This window comes from Triticum aestivum, chromosome 2D, assembly GCF_018294505.1.
Source record: "Triticum aestivum cultivar Chinese Spring chromosome 2D, IWGSC CS RefSeq v2.1, whole genome shotgun sequence".
Taxonomy (NCBI): domain Eukaryota; kingdom Viridiplantae; phylum Streptophyta; class Magnoliopsida; order Poales; family Poaceae; genus Triticum; species Triticum aestivum.
Window position 1 is genome coordinate 336799995 of NC_057799.1, and position 17175 is coordinate 336817169.

The 17175-nt window shown below is 47.2% G+C and overlaps 1 protein-coding gene across 3 annotated transcripts; it reads right to left on the bottom strand.

Moving 5' to 3' along the window:
- Positions 1 to 398: 398 nt before the first annotated feature.
- On the bottom strand, positions 399 to 15235 carry LOC123053039 (oligoribonuclease). Of its 3 annotated transcripts, none has more exons than XM_044476411.1 (10): positions 14982 to 15235; positions 14645 to 14813; positions 13552 to 13662; positions 5656 to 5732; positions 4826 to 4907; positions 4664 to 4719; positions 2346 to 2432; positions 1964 to 2054; positions 1839 to 1889; positions 399 to 766 (listed from the first exon to the last, which is right to left on the bottom strand). In XM_044476411.1, the coding sequence occupies exons 2-10, from the start codon at positions 14766 to 14768 to the stop codon at positions 645 to 647; spliced, it is 801 nt and encodes a 266-aa protein (XP_044332346.1). In that variant the 5' UTR covers positions 14769 to 14813; positions 14982 to 15235; the 3' UTR covers positions 399 to 644. The 3 variants fall into 3 exon arrangements, with proteins under 3 accessions (XP_044332346.1, XP_044332348.1, XP_044332349.1); XM_044476413.1 differs by having other exon boundaries at positions 14896 to 15165; XM_044476414.1 differs by lacking the exon at positions 1839 to 1889.
- Between the last annotated feature and the right edge of the window lie 1940 nt (positions 15236 to 17175).

Here is a 17175-nt window from a genome sequence, read left to right on the forward strand (position 1 = left end):
CATGTTAGATTCAAGATGAAGTGGGTGGATCAACCTACAGGACCAGAGAATCAACGTGTGGGAGGCAGTTGACTGGAGAATGTTTGCAAAATTTGTTAGGCCACGACAGTTGTTCAATGCCAAGCAAGTCATTCCCAATGACGAAGATGAGGCAAACCCTGACAGATCGTTGCCTCAATTTCGGTCATCGCGAGGGCAATCCCCTGTTTCAAGCGTGGCGGATTGGTGCGGATGCCCCTAAGTCAACAAAAAATGCATTTTTCATAATTAACCTCAACATTTAAAAAGATGGGAGTTGGCAAAATGGTAATACATTATTAGTTTAAATAAGTGTTTGAAATGATTTGTATTAAAAATGTGTTTAATTTTTTTAGGGACTAAAATTATAGGGGATCTCCTAGCTGTGAAACAGTGATTTCCCTAAAACTAGTAAAGTGGGATAGGGAGCACTTTTGCCAGTGTGACAAAACAAGTGGCAAGCCATGGCAAAGTTGGTCACCAACCACACAGGCCCTATGTGACTACAATCTTGGCGTTACCCCAAAGGCACTTGGCCATTTAAGCATCATCAAATCTATGGAAGGATCATACACCAGGGAACGTTTTCATCCCAACAATCAAGAGAGCTAATGAATCCCAACAGGCTAATGCTTAGATTGCCGCGATTTGAAGATGTTCTCCTTGTAGTACTGCAGCTCCATGATGCTCTCTCTGATGTCGTCCAGTGCCCTGTGGTTTTTCTCCTTTCTTGGAGCTTGCTTCCTTTCTGTGAACAGTCAAAAGAATGAGCAAAGCCTTGTCATGTGGAGAATTTCACAAGTATTCCATGCATATTCCAAAAGGAAATTAAAATATACTAGGTCTGCTCGGCTTTGGCAATCAATGGTTGTGAAGACGACGAAACACATAAGGTCAATTTGAACCAATTTCAGATTCCAAACCACTATCGAATAACCAACAAGTATAATCATGAGGAAATACGCCCGGATTGGATGAAAGCCTTATAGTCCAATAGCACTCAAGTATGTTTCCCATCTCACTAACTGATCTTTAAGTCTGCCCCTATGTAATCGTGAGTTCTCTGCCACAGGAATATCTACAAACCGATTAAATCAAACCAAAACAGTGTTGCAATTTGCGAACACTCAAAAACTGTTCAAATTTTACACCACCTAGCAATATTTTTCGAAATTAGCAAGATATGTTTCAGACCAACTTTATTTTCAAAATATAGGCATACAAGCTACCTCACAGTACATTGTCGGCATTTGGCACATTAATGAAAATAAATACCAAAACGAAATGATTTCACAATTAATCGACCTCTAGAATGCATTTTGTTGGGCTTTGAGTCCCCCAATGGGACTCCGCCGGGGATGAAATCAAAATTCATGTTCGGTTTTGAATTAGTGACACTAAAAGAATCAACTAATGTTGACTATAAATCAGTAGATCACAATAGAATGCTCAATAATAACGCCCTGTTCGGAATCGCGCCGCTCCACAACTCCGCTCCCGGAGCGGGCGGAGCTGCAGTTTCCTCGCTCCGTGGATTCCAGGAGTGGGTGGGTTGCCGAACAGGGCCTAAAGCTTTTATTTCATACTCCCTCCGTCCCAAAATAAGTGTCTCAACCTTAGTACAACTTTGAGTAATTGTGATCTGCAGATCTTTATGTTTTAGCAGGTGGCCTCAGAGCCTAGACAGGTTATATAACTAAAAAGATTATAATTTATGAAACTTTTTAATTCAACTAGAGAAAAAAATCTATGTGAAAATGCCAGCATTCTATCAGGATGAAATATGTAAGACATGGATTTATTTGTTTACAAAAGTCAACCTGCAAAAATAGATTTGGTTGAGTCCACTAGCAATACCATACTTGTATAATCTGGTAATTGATGATAACACACCACAATCAAATTCTGCAACACTGCATTGATAAAATACTGAAGAATAATTTACCCTTGGGGAACCAGCGGATGCACAGAGCCGTTATGCTGCTCACATCAACTATCACATGAGGGAATATGCCTGCAAGCTGTGGCATATACTCCTAGAAATAAAAAACACAAGTGTCAGCAAAAAAGTTGCAAAATAAAGCTGGAGTCCTACTCAATCCGCATGCAAGGATACTGGACAATTGTTTCACAATAATATCTACTGGAGAGTAAATAAATGTATTTTTTTTGTGGACAGTTAGATAATGTATTTGGTATGTGTACAAATCAGGAGCATCGATAGTAACAAATATGCCAAAACATCTACAGGTCACCTGAAACATCTAGAGAAGTGAGGACATGATAAAATTGTATGAACCATTTCATTTTTAGTTTCTCTTGCTAACCTTCAAAAATAGTAAATCTGTATAGATAGAATTCCCAGCAATCAATGGAGTCGCCGAACCAATATACCTCCTAACAAAGTCTAGCACCTGAAAATAGCTAACACAAGAAAAGTTTGTTGGGAAACATTACGGTGGATAAAAAGAAACATCAAAGAAGCGGATATGGACATTTCCGAGAAACACAATACTGCCAATAATTAGAAGGGAACAACAAAACACTTGTACACAATAGACTAGCAGCATGTCAGCATCAATCGCCAGTATTGACCAAGGCGAGCGCAACTAGTGCCTAATCACTGGTAGGATAAATCGGATAGGCGGGTGACGCGGCATGGAGTTGCCTAGCACCACCTAGGGCGGTTAAGGGCCAGTTCTTTTGCTGACTTCCCAAAAAAGACACCAAAAGAACTGGCCCTAACTTTGAGAACACATATGGACATTAGAACAGTTCTTGGAGCACAACAATGGTACAGTGTAACACTAAACATACAATCTAAGTGTAGGAATTACGGACAAAATAATGCATTTTGTTTGAAATAAACAAATGAACAGTCGTGTTACAACATTTCCTTTAACTAGGGATGTAGGGAAACACATACTCCCTCCGTTCCTAGATATAAGGTTTACAGATTTTTAAGAAAAAGTTCAGATTATATGGTGCATTGCATTAGTAGACAATTTTACCCTTCCACTAGCTACAGCCCACGCACATCACCTCCCTAGAAAAAGGAGATGGCACAACACATCCTGTCCGTTTTGTGCATGCGTGTAGGTTAATTAGGAAAGAAAGATTAGACGTGGTGCATATCCAGCCGGCCCTTAGTTTTAGGGGAAAAGAAATATTGTTCCATCTTTTTTTCCTTCGTTCGTGTGAACATAACCGGCCGTCTCTTTCTTTGTTTGCATGGAGAATCAACACGGCAAGGACGCGAACTCCCATCCCATGGAGCCGGCCACCTCCCTTCTAACCGACGAGGAGATCAAGCCGGTGAACTCCGCTCCCATGGACAGGGAGGAGGTAAAGCTTGTGACCTCGGCTCCATTGGACAAAGATCAGATGAAGCCTGCGAACGTGCCATGCTTCATGTGTCTTCCAAGTGCCCGGAACAACGAACGACTTAGTAATGAATTGGCTCACAAACATGGCTTCCTACAAGTGTTCCGGCTGCGGCGTTCGAGCCTCTCTCAAAAGAATCTTCAAGGAGCATCTCCGAGTATAAAGGTAGCAACGATGAAGACAATGGCAGCGACTCCAACGCCGGATTGAAGATTAGAGAGCTTGTGAAAAACAAGTATGGAACACCCGACATGTAAGAGTTGATCGGTAGCATGAATAAAAAAATTGTCGTACCTCTACTTTCAATGTGTTCCTGATGTACTCAATGCCGGTTTGAGCATTAATAAAGTTTTTGTCGTACTCGATATGCCGGTTTGAGCATTAATAAAGTTTTTGTCGTACTTGATATGCCGGTTTGAGCATTAACAAAGTTTTTGTCGTACTCGATGTGTAAGTCTGATGTATTCATACAATTCCACAAGACTTTGAGCATGCACATGTTAATGACCATACACTTATTTATGCCATTGAGTGTAAAAAAAGATGAAGTCTTTTGAGGGCAGCTCGAACAAAACTCGAGCCTCGCTGCAGCCAGGACACTTGTAGGAAGCCATGTCCGTGAGCCAATTCATTACTAAGTCGTTGGTTGTTCCGGGCACTTGAAGGCACATGAAGCATGGCATAGCCGCCGGCTTCATCTGATCTTTGTCCAATGGAACCAAGGTTGCAGGCTTTACCTCCCCCTGTTCATGGGAACGGAGTCCACCGGCTTGATCTCCTCGTCCTTGAGAAGGGAGGTGACCGGCTGCATGGGATGGGAGTTGCCGTGTTGATTCACCATGCGAACAAAGGAAGAGAGACGGCCGGATATGTTCACACGAACGAAGGAAGAAAAAGATGAAACAAGATTTCCTTTTCCCCTAAAACTAAGGGCCGGTTGGATATGCACCACGTTTAATCTTTGTTTCCTAACTAACCTACACGCATGCACAAAACGGACGGGATGGGCTGTGCCATCTCCTTTTTTCTAGGGAGGTTCTGCGCGTGGAAGAGCAAAATTGTCAACTAACGCAATACAACATATAATCTGAAGTTTTTCTCAAAAAACTATATACCTTATAATCTGAAGTTTTTCTCAAGAACAGAGGGAGCACATACTAACAGTACCTAGTAGCAATTTTCTTTCTGAGGTTTCAAGTAGAATATGCTTTAATTATATGAGCCCTTTCAAAGAGGTCAGTCTACCAAAAAGGACTAATACCTGTTTCTCAGCATCACACTCAGAAATATCACTCTGCAGTACTTGTTCTGTCAGTCCTAAAGTGGTTACAAGAGCAACAGATTAAATTAGCAAGTCCTAAATTGGTTACACGGGCAAGAGACTACATTCACATGTGACTTTTCAATACTATAAGGTATTTACCACTGGCACCATGATGGGTTTTACACCATTCATTCATGTTGTCTAAGCATTCCTTGCTCTGTCTTATAACCAAATCAGGACCCTGCAAAAGACAGTAATAATAGTTATGTTGAACACCATGTCTCGCGATGTCATACCAACAGAAGTTGTTCATCACCAATATGATTAATGACAAAGCAACAAATTGCCTCTGTAACCTCAGATACCCAAACACAATGTAAGTATGACATAAGTACATAGCCAGAGTCAGTGGAGACTACCAGCTTGCATTACAGGGTGAATTTGCCAAACAACATGATCACTTAAGGTTGCAAGGGGATTCTTAGAATAAGAAAAGATTATGCAAAGTAAACATCAGAAGCTGATGGCATATCAGTTCGCTACTTCCCACTAGCCTAATTTTACAAAATAAACAGTATAATAAGAATTGACCCATCATCTAATAGTCTTTCCTTCTCATTGACTCTTCAAAAACAAATTAACTTGCACTTACATAGTCCTGATGCGATTGGCAATCTTATTTAACTGTTTTGAACTAAATGATAACGAGCTTGGAACAACTCATTCAGGATCACAGATTAGTGTGCCTTATCTACATACTAAATGAGCTAGCAATGGAAGCAGCTTCAATAACAACGAGGCAGAGTAGTCTAAGAAGCTACTCACTTCCAAACTCAAGGTCAAGAAATATGTACCACGACAAAGGTGTTACTGGATCGAGAAAACTAGCATATCACAAGTTGTGGAAGCTACTCACTTCCAAAACACGAAGTCAAGAAATATGTACCACAACTTCATAACATTGTATGTAGCATTAGTTTAGAACTCACCTCTATCCGTTTGGTAAGTTTACCATCTGTTATAATACAAGCAATCTCCAATATGCGGTCTTTTCTGATATCCAAACCTAAACAATCAGAAACCAGCATGTGGCCTGTTAGCCAGAGTGTTGACATTGTGTAAAATTGATAATTCGAGTTCCGACAGAAGCAACAGAATTTCAGTTTGACATATCTACACATCAGTTAGAGGAGAACAATAGCAAGAAATGGAATGAAATGCCCACAAGGCGCAGTTCACATCAGCAAACAGCAAAAAATAAATATTCTTGACTTATGATACCAAGGAAATCAGTAATGGGTTGTGTATTGTTTAGGGCAGAGTAGATATCATACGCTGTAAATGACTTCCGACCAACTGTTCGCGTGCATCTTTTTTCATTTTAATGTAGTAAACTATAAGTTGCAAAACTCGAACAAATTAGAAACCACAAAGGTTTGAAACCCTACTTGTTGTGTTGGCATCAGTCTTGGTTGAATGGCAGATGTTAGTACTTCATAAACTGGCCTCACTAACTTATTAAACTGGTAACACATAGCCAATGGCGTGCTGATCATTTTGAATTCTGTATATCAATTGTCTTTTCATCATTTGTTCTAAGTTGCTGGTTAGATCTTTTAACTTTTTACATTTCAGTGCTCAGAGGTGCAATGCAATATCGAGTTTACATCACCTACAATATGCTTCCTGTCGGAGTCATTTCCGGCAGATCCCTTGATAGGGTATCCCGGCTGGGCGAGTAGATCGGATGGGAAAAAGGGGACAGGTATATCCAGGTTCAGACCCTCACGATAGAGGTACAACCCTACTCCTGCTCGTGTTGTATTATTGCGATGGGGTGTACAAAATACAAGTATGATCGAGGGATTGAGTTCTCTGCTACCGACTAGCCCTGCCCTGGTTTGTATAGAATATCAGACCCTAGGTTTTACAAGATCCTAGTTGGGTACGTCGGTGGAGGGGTCCTCCTGGACTCCGGCTTCCTTGTCTTGTACGTCAAGGCTTTCGAGTCTTCCTTCTAGGGGCCCTCGGGCCGGCCTACTTGGACCGACTTCCAATGAAATGGGGCACCCATGGGCAGTAACACCGTCAGTGACTCCTGAACCGGTGTATGAGCTTGGTTGCTTCATGATCGGGGTCAATCTTGAATGTCGTCTTCCTGAAGCTCGTCGAGATCGGCACTGCTTCTCCGAAGGTACCGTGGAAGTGAACATACCTAGCCAACCTCCCATGGCCAGCAAGCTCCATGAAGTCGGCCCATCCATCGGGAGGACGGCCGCCTCTGGCAGTGATTTGTCGATGAAGATAGCCGACCTCCGTGGAAATGATTTCATGCCAAGCCAGCTCCCGCGAGCCGATTTCCCACGGAACACTTTGCATAACTTTAAATGGCGTACAGCCCAACCAGGGACCAAGCCATACGTTTGACCACGTGGTCGAGCCGGGTCAAATTCTTTGTCCAGCCCGTTGAACCAGACCACGCTGGTCATGCTGACCTTCGGTCAACGAGACGTGCGTGGGTGGAAGACGGACCCACCAAGGTCAGGTCCCATTAGTGTTATGGCGTGACCAGGCGTGCGCCTCGGTTACCGGCGCCGTTAACGGAACATTCGATCCCCGCGCACCATAAACAACGTTAGTGGGGATACGCGCAGGATTTCCCTGTCGCGTACAGCACGACACGGCACGGCTCCGACAGTTTCTCGTTATGTTTGGGCTTTAAAAGGGATGAGACGCCGAGGGGAAGGGCACTTGTTCCATTTTCCCTTTGGCTCCATCTTCTTCCTCGCGTTCTTCTGTCTCGTGTGCTCCGCCATTGCAGCTCAAGCCAAAACTCTCCTCTTTTCTTCTACATCTCCCAATCCCGAACCCTGTGCCGCCGCAATATGCCACCCAAATCGAGCAAGGACATCGCGACCAGGAGCATAACCGGCAAAGCGAAACTGAAGGTCACGTCGGACACCAAGGGCAAATGGATCCCTCGACGGCCAACTCCCCCAGCTCCTCAGAGAAAGGGGATACTTGCCGGAGGCAGGGCTCGCCGATTGGTGCTCGCCGGGGGTCATGACCTATGGTGAAGTTGCCGAGGCAATCCCCAAGATCCAAGAGGACGAGACGGTATGCTTTGCACCCTTTCTTTGAGGTCTCATGCACTTCTACGCCCGCAACTTCATCACTTGACCCCGAATAGCATTACGCGTAACGCTTGCTTCGTGACCTCGTGCGAGCGCTTTCTCGACATCGAGCCACACTTCGATATCTGGCATCATTATTTCCAGGTGAAGTTATAGACAAATGTAACAGAGACTTGCGAATGCAGCGGAGCAGCCATCACCAAGAAGTCCGGCTCCGAATATCTCGACGGACGTTGGCTGAATCAAACAAGTGGCAAGAGGGCTGGTTCTATATCCCAGATGTTAAGTTCAGGGTACCTCCTCGGATCGGTCTCATCGAAGGCTTCAGCATGGTGCGTCAAGCACACCCCAGCTGACTCAAAGGAAGTAACCCGGCTTCACAAGGCAATGCGTAGCCTCACCAAGCAGGGGTTGAACATGGTCGGGATGATGATGGTAGCCCTGGAGCGGGGCATCCACCATCCAGCCTCCAAAGGCCAGGGCTCATCTGATGTACCGGTACACCAGCGACGATGACATCACCCGGAGCATTCAGACCGGCTTCTTCGAGGAGAAGTCGCTCCAGGAGATGATCTCGATGATGTTCAAGGGGAAGACAGCGGACTTCCTGACAGAGACCAGCCTGGCCGGTTACTCGTTAGAAGAACCACCGCCCGCTATGAGTATTCCTTGCTTTCTGGTTAATTAAGCTTTCCTTTTCGATCTGCAGTTGCTGATCCAATATCTTCAATTGTACTCGCAATGCCAAGGAAGCCAAACCAACTCGGACAACAAGGATGAAGACGAGCGGGACCATTTCCTCTCGAGGAAACGGGGTCTTGATGACGAGGCTTCAGCCTCCCATTTGTTAAGCTTCATGCACTAGCCAACGCAACCAAAAGTCCGAACTGATAGAAAGGGCTAGTGCAATCCACATATACTGTAACACCCCCTCTCACGTGTGGGAAGACAAGTCAACACGTGCAACCGGAAGAGAGCGACGGCGCGCGAAACTCATGTATGACACAAGAGGCCTCTACGTGGACACAAAGGGGGGCTACCGGCAATTTTTTACAAATTGCGAAAGCCAGGACTTGAACTCAAGACCTTAGCTCTGATACCATGTTAAGCTTCATGCACTAGCCAACGCAACCAAAAGTCCGAACTGATGGAAAGGGCTAGTGCAATCCACATATACTATAACACCATTCTTCACCGCCAAGGACAGCGACCGAGACAGCCTTAGAGCCACACAAGAAGAGGTGTGAGGATCCTGCTGCCAAGGCGCCAGCTTTTTCGTGCGACCTCCAAGGGAGCATCCCAGTAGGTCCCACCTCGAGTTGCCCGGAGACTAGGGCCCAACAATAGGTAAATCGTTATTGTTTTTTTATCCACTGCCAACTTTTGCTTTTTCTCAACTCTCATTATCTGATCCACTGGCCACAACGCAAACTGGGTGCCGATCTGACAAGCCACCCTTCTGCCAATCTGACGGTATTCATTGCCAACACCCTAGGACCAAAGACGGGGCGCTAATGGCGACGCCCATCTCCATCATTCCACCATCCGAAAACGTGGTAATGCCTCTGGAAACAAAGACCACATACCCAGGGCACACCGACCAGCCTCCGGAGCCTGTTGTCGCGCTCTCTGAAGGCGCCACTTCTGAAGGGCCTGCTACCTAAGCAACGAGTGAAGAGGACAGAGACCCGGCTCTCAATGTTGAGAACAGGTAACCGGTCTCCGAAGATGCTGCCGAGAATTGATTCCCCGGCACCTACGTTGCAAGGACCCATTGTGTCGCCCTCTTCTCCGACCACCCTGGTTCACTGTCCTGCGACCTCTTCAACTAATCCAGCTACGGGTGTCGGGAGCAATGCGATCGTGGTGGCGCGGCGACCTGGTCCCCTACCTATCTGCAGTGTTGCCGTTGGCCCTCTTCCCTCCAAGATGCTTGTCACGTCCTCGGAGGTCAGGGCAATTCTACGCCGACACGATGCCTGCACGACCTGGTCAACCTGTACTTGTCTGAGAACAACGAGCCGCCCTACGCTTCATGCGGGGGAATTTCTGGATGTCCTAGTCGGGCTGGGAGGAACTCGACTTGGGTCGTTTGGTGAGCTTGATGTCATCCTTGTCTACTACAAGCGCCTTCTCAGCCAGGGCCACTATGGCCTGCTCAGCCTCATGGGATCACTGAACATTGTGGGATATTGTGATGACCCCGTTGAGGCCTGATATCTTCAACTTCAAGTATGCATAGTGTGAAAATGTCGTGTATCACGGAAAAGTCGACTTGTCGAGGAGTGCATGATAGCCACTTTAACGAGGACCTTGAAACAGAGTGGTTCAACGTGGTGGTTGTCCGAGGTACCGAACACCACGTCAAGTGTGACCTGGCCAAGAGGTTGGGCCTCCATGTCGGGAATAATGCCAACGAAGCATGTGTTGGACGGCCTGATGCTGGACTCGTCGACGTCCATCTTCTTCAATGTGTAGACGCACTTGAGACTGGGGCTACTACCGCCGTCCATGAGGACCCTGGTGAGGTGGCAGCCCTCAATGATCCGATCCAAAAGTAGGGCAGCCTTTCCGGCGTGGCGGCCGCCAATCAGATGATCGTTCTGATCGAAGGAGATCGGCATTAGCTGGTCCGACAACTCCAGGAACTGTGGTACTGCAGGCTCTGCGGCATGTATGTCTCTGTGGGCGGGCTTTTGCGCCCTCTTGAACTCGTTGCTACGAAATATCATGTTCACAGGCCATACCAACGGGGGAAATTGCTTTTGCGCATTTGCGTTCACACCAGCCCCGCCACCGTGTTGTCTGCACTGCCACCTTGGCCTCCATTGAGGGGAGCGCGCTTGTCGTCGCCTCTGCTATTTCAATTCTTGCTGGCCAGCTTGGCTGCTTTCAACTGAAGCCAACACTCTAGATTGTTGTGGTTGGTTGGGGGGAGGGGGGATCTTTTGGCTCATGGTTTGTCCATGATTTGGACCTTGCTTCCTACGTACGACGCATGCAGGGCCTCGGTTTGCTGTGTGGACTGTCTATGCATTCATGCAGAGTGTAATGGAACCCAGCTCAGCTCCGCGAGCCAAAAGAAAATAACAGAACAGCCGGAGGCGAAGAGTAGAGAATATCCAAGGGGCTTTCGTTGTTCGTGAAGGACCTAACAGAAGGCCATGCTCCAAAGTCATTGAGAGCTTTGTTTTAAGAACACTTGGCTTTACCCCTTCATTTTGAGCCATATCTAGGTTGAATCGGCAAGATTAAACCGCCGCCCACCCAGGCACTGCGGGGGGACAACCAGACCCCTGCCCTGGCGATGGCATCCGAACTCAACATTGACCTCATCGTCGCCCCTGCGCCCCCGGCTGCGGTTGCTTTTGCTGCGCTGAGATCGCTCCTGCTCATCTTGTGCCCCAGAAGTTCCATGGTCGCTACACCACTACGGGGCCGTCATAGATTTCTGCTTGGCAACCCACGCTTTCTCCGCGAATACGTAGTTCCATCAGGTTGGCCATGGTTCGAAGTGATTCTTTTCCTATATCACGGGTTAGCTGCTCGTCTCGAGAGCCGACTTTGAATGTTGTTATGGCCTCAGCGTCGATGATGTCTACGGCGTCATTCTTTTCCTTTAGCCATCAAGCAACGTATTGGTGAACCAACTCATCGTCTTCCTAGATAATACTACTAAGGTCATGTCGGCTAGCCGGCCTCTGGTAGGTACCCCGGAAGTTGGCGATGAACTCCTCCTGCATGTCGTTCTAGTCGTAGATCTATTTGGGCGGCGAAGTATTTAACCAGGCCCAGGGCGATCCTTTTAGCATGATTGGCAGGTACTTGATGGCATGGAACTAAAATCCCCATTGGCTCATTGAACAACGGCGATGCAATCAGTCAACCAAAGATCTGGGTTCTGCTCTCCATTATTATCTACGAGGCACAAGTGGAAGTTTTTCAGGAACTTGTAGTTGACGATATCATCCACGAAGCACGCAGGTTATAGGGGTTGCAAGCCGATATCACTCCACAAGGCGGTGACGACCTCATGTGCGTCGTCTTTGCCGATGGAACGGCCGTGCTCATTGAAGAGTTGTCAGCCTGGCCACCTGGCATTCTCGCTGAGCCACGCCAAGGGCTGCCTCTCGGTTTCTCGAGGAGGTTGGCCGACCTGCGCATCGAAGCGAGTGGTCATCCTCCGATTTACCAGCTGGCGGTGCTATGGTTGCGGATGAGCCGATCCAGTCTATGTGGGGAGATCGCAAGATTGTTCGTCCCGGATGCCGAACTTGCAGTCTTCAGGACTTCCACCACCTGCTCAAACCTCTCCCGGTCTGGGTGATCGGCAGGAAGAGTGATGTTTCGGAGCTCTCCGGCCGCGCATGCGTGTTCTTAGCCAGCGTGCGGAAGGCGAGCAGCTCGGGAGATGCTGAGGCGTTGAGGGTGTTGTTCAACGCCCGGCTCTAGAGCGCCAACCCGGCTGCGTCGTCCGTTCTCCGCTGAGCATCTCTGCAGATTGCAGCAGGTAGATTTGCCTCTGATACAAACGCTCTTTCTCCTCCTGCTTCTTGAGGGCTGTCTGGAGCTTCTTTCTCCGCTCCTCGAGCTTGATGTTGGCGGGGTTGGTCATCATGATTTCATCGAGCTCGTCCTCGTCCTCTTCCTCGGCCTCAACATCGTCGGCACGGGAGTCCACCATGTAGTAGGCATAAGTGGAGGTTGTGTGCCACGGGCGGAGAGGCGGTGCGGGCAGGATTGCTTCCGGGCAACTCTTAGCTGAGTCGCCCATCTCCTTGTCATGGTCCTCAAGCTCCTCAGTGTCGCCGGGTTCCTCGAGGATGGTGTGGAGCGTGTCAATGTTGGCAGCGATGTGGGAGGTGGGTGGGTTGAAAAATTTTGCTGGCCGCTCCTAGGCCCGACACGATGCCAGGCCCTGGAGAACGAGCTTGTCGCGAGAATCGATGACGAACTCCAGGTTGCCGACATGGACGAACCGGCCTGCAGCAAAGGTCTCAACTTGGCCGAGGTGGCCTGTCGAGTCGGCGACGTAGCACCACACCGAAAGCAAAGATCTGCCCCACCGTGAAGATGTTGGTGTCAATCGAAGATCCCATCTGGTCTCTGAGTTCACCGCATGGGACCAGTATGGGCCACCACTACCGGAGTTATTTCCGGCAAATCCCTTGATAGGGTATCCCGGCTAGGTGAGTACATCGGATGGGATATAGGGGACGGGTTTACCCAGGTTCAGGCCCTCATGATAGAGGTAAAACTCTACTCCTGCTCGTGTTGTATTATTGTGATGGGGCATACAAAGTACAAGTATGATCGAGGGATTGAGCCCTTTGCTACTAGCCCTGCCTCAGCTTATATAGAATATCGGGGCCCTAGGGTTTACAAGATCCTAGTCGGCTACGTCGGTGGAGGGGTCCTCCTGGACTTCGGCTTCCTTGTCTTGCACATCAAGGCTTCTGAATCTTCCTTCTATAGGGCTTGTGGGCCGGGATGATGGCCCAAGGCGTAAACTGACCTAGGGGCCCTCGGGCCAGCCTACTTGGGTCGGCTTCCGGTGAAGTGAGGCACCCCTGGGCCGTAACGCCATCACTTGCCATCATAAAAGCACTTAAGTTGGTACACATGTGCAGAATAATCGGTCTGAACATTGATTGAAGTTGAGGACTAAATTGCATTAAGCCTATTAAATTAAACATTTCATGAAAATAATATGGAACATACGATATACAATATGAAGGAAGACAGGCTCACCGGTCATTTCCAAGTCAATCCACACCAATGGCATCTTGTACTCACTTGACGATGAACCAAGTGTATCCCCATTATAATTTACAATCATTTTGTTATTCACCATGCCACTATCTGCAAGGAATGTGATTTTTGAATCTCATAAGAAGAAATGAGAGTAATTAAAACATAATAAAATGGAAAATTTATATCATTTAGTTTTCTTTTAAAGTATAACAAGGCAGAACTTAAGTTATCATGTAACTGCATCGTTCAATTATTTATCATGTAGGGGCAAGATGAAGATGGAGTTACTTGATTCCATCAAAGATCCAATAGAGAAAAAAATGGGTGGTCCTGATTGTGAAGAAATATGCACTTGTTGTCCATTCCGTCGATTTGCCTGGTAGGTTTATTTGGATACTGAATGATACAACTTTGTGCACACTACACAAAAATGATTTCTCCTAAAGATTTACTCCCTCCGTTCCTAAATATTTGTCTTTCTAGAGGTTTCAACAAGTGACAACATACGGAGCAAAATGAGTGGATCTACACTCTAAAATATGTCTATATACATCCGTATGTGGTAACCATTTGAAATCTCTAGAAAGACAAATATTTAGGAACGGAGGGAGTAGTTTATTCGGAGCATCACGAACATGATTTAGTGAAGTGATCAGGTTTTAACACAAAAGAAATACTCCCTCCGTCCCAAAATAAGTGTCTCAACTAAGGTTAAGACACTTATTTTGGGACGGAGGGAGTACTTAATACACACGCTGCACAAGCAAATGGCAAGAAGGCTTGGAACGTATGCTCCAACACAGCTAACAGCTTTAATATGTTTTTAATCGATGAGCTGAAATATTCTGTTGAGTTCTTTTTGAAGTACTAAAAGTTAAGAGTGCAGGACCAGACCTGATTTCTTTGGAAAAAGAATCAAAACATTATACTTGACACATTATTGTTACCCTACTACATTTTGTTCCAGGAGTAGGGGCACATTCACAAGCGAACTTCGCGATGAGTAATGCAAATCTCATACCACGGACTAACAGGAGCACACAATCCCAATCCATCCTGTGAGGAAGCGAAAGAAAAAGTGCGCCCTTACCGGGTTTCCTGGCGGCGGCGGTGGCAGCAGCTTCTGGCTTGCTGGATGTCGGTTGTTCCACTTCCTTTCGATCGTCCTCGCCATCCAGGTCAAGGACAGCAAACATGTTGGCAAGATTAGCCATCCTCTCCCAAATCTTCCCCAGATTGAAGATAAACCCGCGTAAAACCTGCGGCGTTCTAGTGCTGATCAACTAAACAGAAATCTCTTGGTGAAATTGAGGAAAGAACATGCCAGGTTCGACAGCCGACAACTTATGGATAGAGCGACTAAAGCTTCAAGGATGGTTCGCTTCTTAGCAAATCCCTGACTGGCTTGGGAGGTGGTCTACACGTACCGCGGCGGTTGCTTCGGATCTATGGGCCCCGCCGCCGCCGCCGCCACCGCAGTGGCCGCCGCCGGAGTTGGAGGAAGAATTGATTATATAAGACCTAATCTCTACACAACGAGATTCAAGCGGCGCACGGAAGGGCAAAAAGACGATCACTCCCGGTATTTGGCCGCTATCTATACTTTTTTTTTACGTTGATGTGCTAAAATCTTACTGTTATTTGGCACACGGAGTAAGTTTTTTAGCAATCATCATGATTTACCTGTCATCTTATTGTTCCGTATACTTATTACTTGATATGAACTTATTTAGCAAGTTTTCTTACACAATCACCATGATTTATTTGACATCTTATTGTTACTACTTATTTGGTAACACCTAATGACTTACCCAAAAAGCTATTGTTTTATTTTACTAGCTGATTTTTCTGACTTCACAGGAAGCCACGTCATCCGAATTGCTATAGTCGTTGATGCAGTATAGTTCACGAGTCTGCAGCCATTTGATCATATTTTGATGTAATTTACCAAGACTTGCCACCGCTAAGTGGAAAATAACGATTCGTTGTTTCTCCCCAGCGCCCTCTATTCTTCAATCACACTGCCTCGCTTCGTACATGGGCTTTTTTGACCTGGACCAGTCGCTGTTGGGTTGGCTCCCGAAGCCAATATATGTTATGTGGGTTGTAGGTTGTAGCCCATGCGTGCTAGGTTCCCACATACGGTCATCTTCCCCACGTTGCGACTCTCATCACCGTCGTTATCTCTTCCGCCGCCACAACCGTACCTCTCATATGCCACAAAGTATAGCTTCAATGCAGATGAAACTGCCGCATTGATCGCCCACATTACCGTCCCTCCGTTACCCTACAACTGATGAAGAATTGCTAGATATAACTGAGCGGACACCGTCTCCAAGTTCTAGTGCTGCCATCCTCCCGCGAGATCGTCAGTCTGCCTCGCCTCCGTCGTCACCATTTTTCTTGGGTCGCAGGTCGTGTCGCGATTCAATTGCCGAGCAGCCAGATCTTCGAGGAAGACATAGCCAAGTCGACCTACGCGGGTCATTGACCCCCTCTGCCTCGCCCCAAATTTTTCTGGGTGATGGGAAGCTGGTTGTTGGTCCGCCGTTCCATTGTCAGCCACACGCTGCTGCTCCCCTCTAAACCTCCACCGCCATGCTTGCCAGTACGTCTCGCATCTTAATGTTTCTATGAGTGTTGGGACGCGGGCTAAGTCGTCGTTCCTTGGTTGGCCATCTATATCATCGAGCAAGGAACAACTCCTGCGTCCTTTGTTTGTCGTTGCTCTGCTCTGAAGCCGTCGGGGGCAGCGAGAAGTCGACTCAATCAGCAAAGGCGATTTCTATAGAGAGTCATGTCCACCTTCGGGATGATCACATCAGATTATCAGGTAAGCATCGATGCGCTCTTACATTTGCCACCGCTAAGTGGAAAATAACGATTCGGTGTTTCTCCCCAACGCCCTCTATTCTTCGATCGCACTGCCTTGCTTCGTACATGGGCTTTTTTGACCTGGACTTGTCGCTGTTGGGCTGGCTCCCGAAGCCAATATATGTTATGTGGGCTATAGGCTGTAGCCCATGCGTGCTAGGTTCCCATGTACGGTCATCTTCCTCACGTTGCGACTCTCATCCTCGTCATTATCTCTTCCGCCGCCACAACCATACCTCTCATATGCCACAAAGTATAGCTTCAAATGCAGATGAAACAGCCGCATTGATCGCCCACATTACCGTCCCTCTGTTACCCTACAACTGATGAAGAATCACTAGATATAACTGAGCGAACACCGTCTCCGTGTTTTAGTGATGCCATCCTCTCGCAAGACCGTCGGTCTGCCTCGCCTCCGTCGCCACCATTTTTCGTGGGTCGCAGGTCGTGTCGCGGTTCAATTGCCGAGCAGCCAGATCTTCGAGGAAGACATAGCCAAGTCGACCTACGCGGGTCATTGACCTCCTTTGCCTCGCCCCAAATTTTTCTGGGTGATGGGAAGCTGGTTGTTGGTCCACTGTTCCATTGCCAGCCACACACTGCTGCTCCCCTCTAAACCTCCACCGCCATGCTTGCCAGTACGTCTCGCCTCTTAATGTTTCTATGAGTGTTGGGACGCGGGTTGAGCCGTCGTTCCTTGGTTGGCCATCTATATCATCGAGCAAGGAACAATTCCTGCGTCTTTTG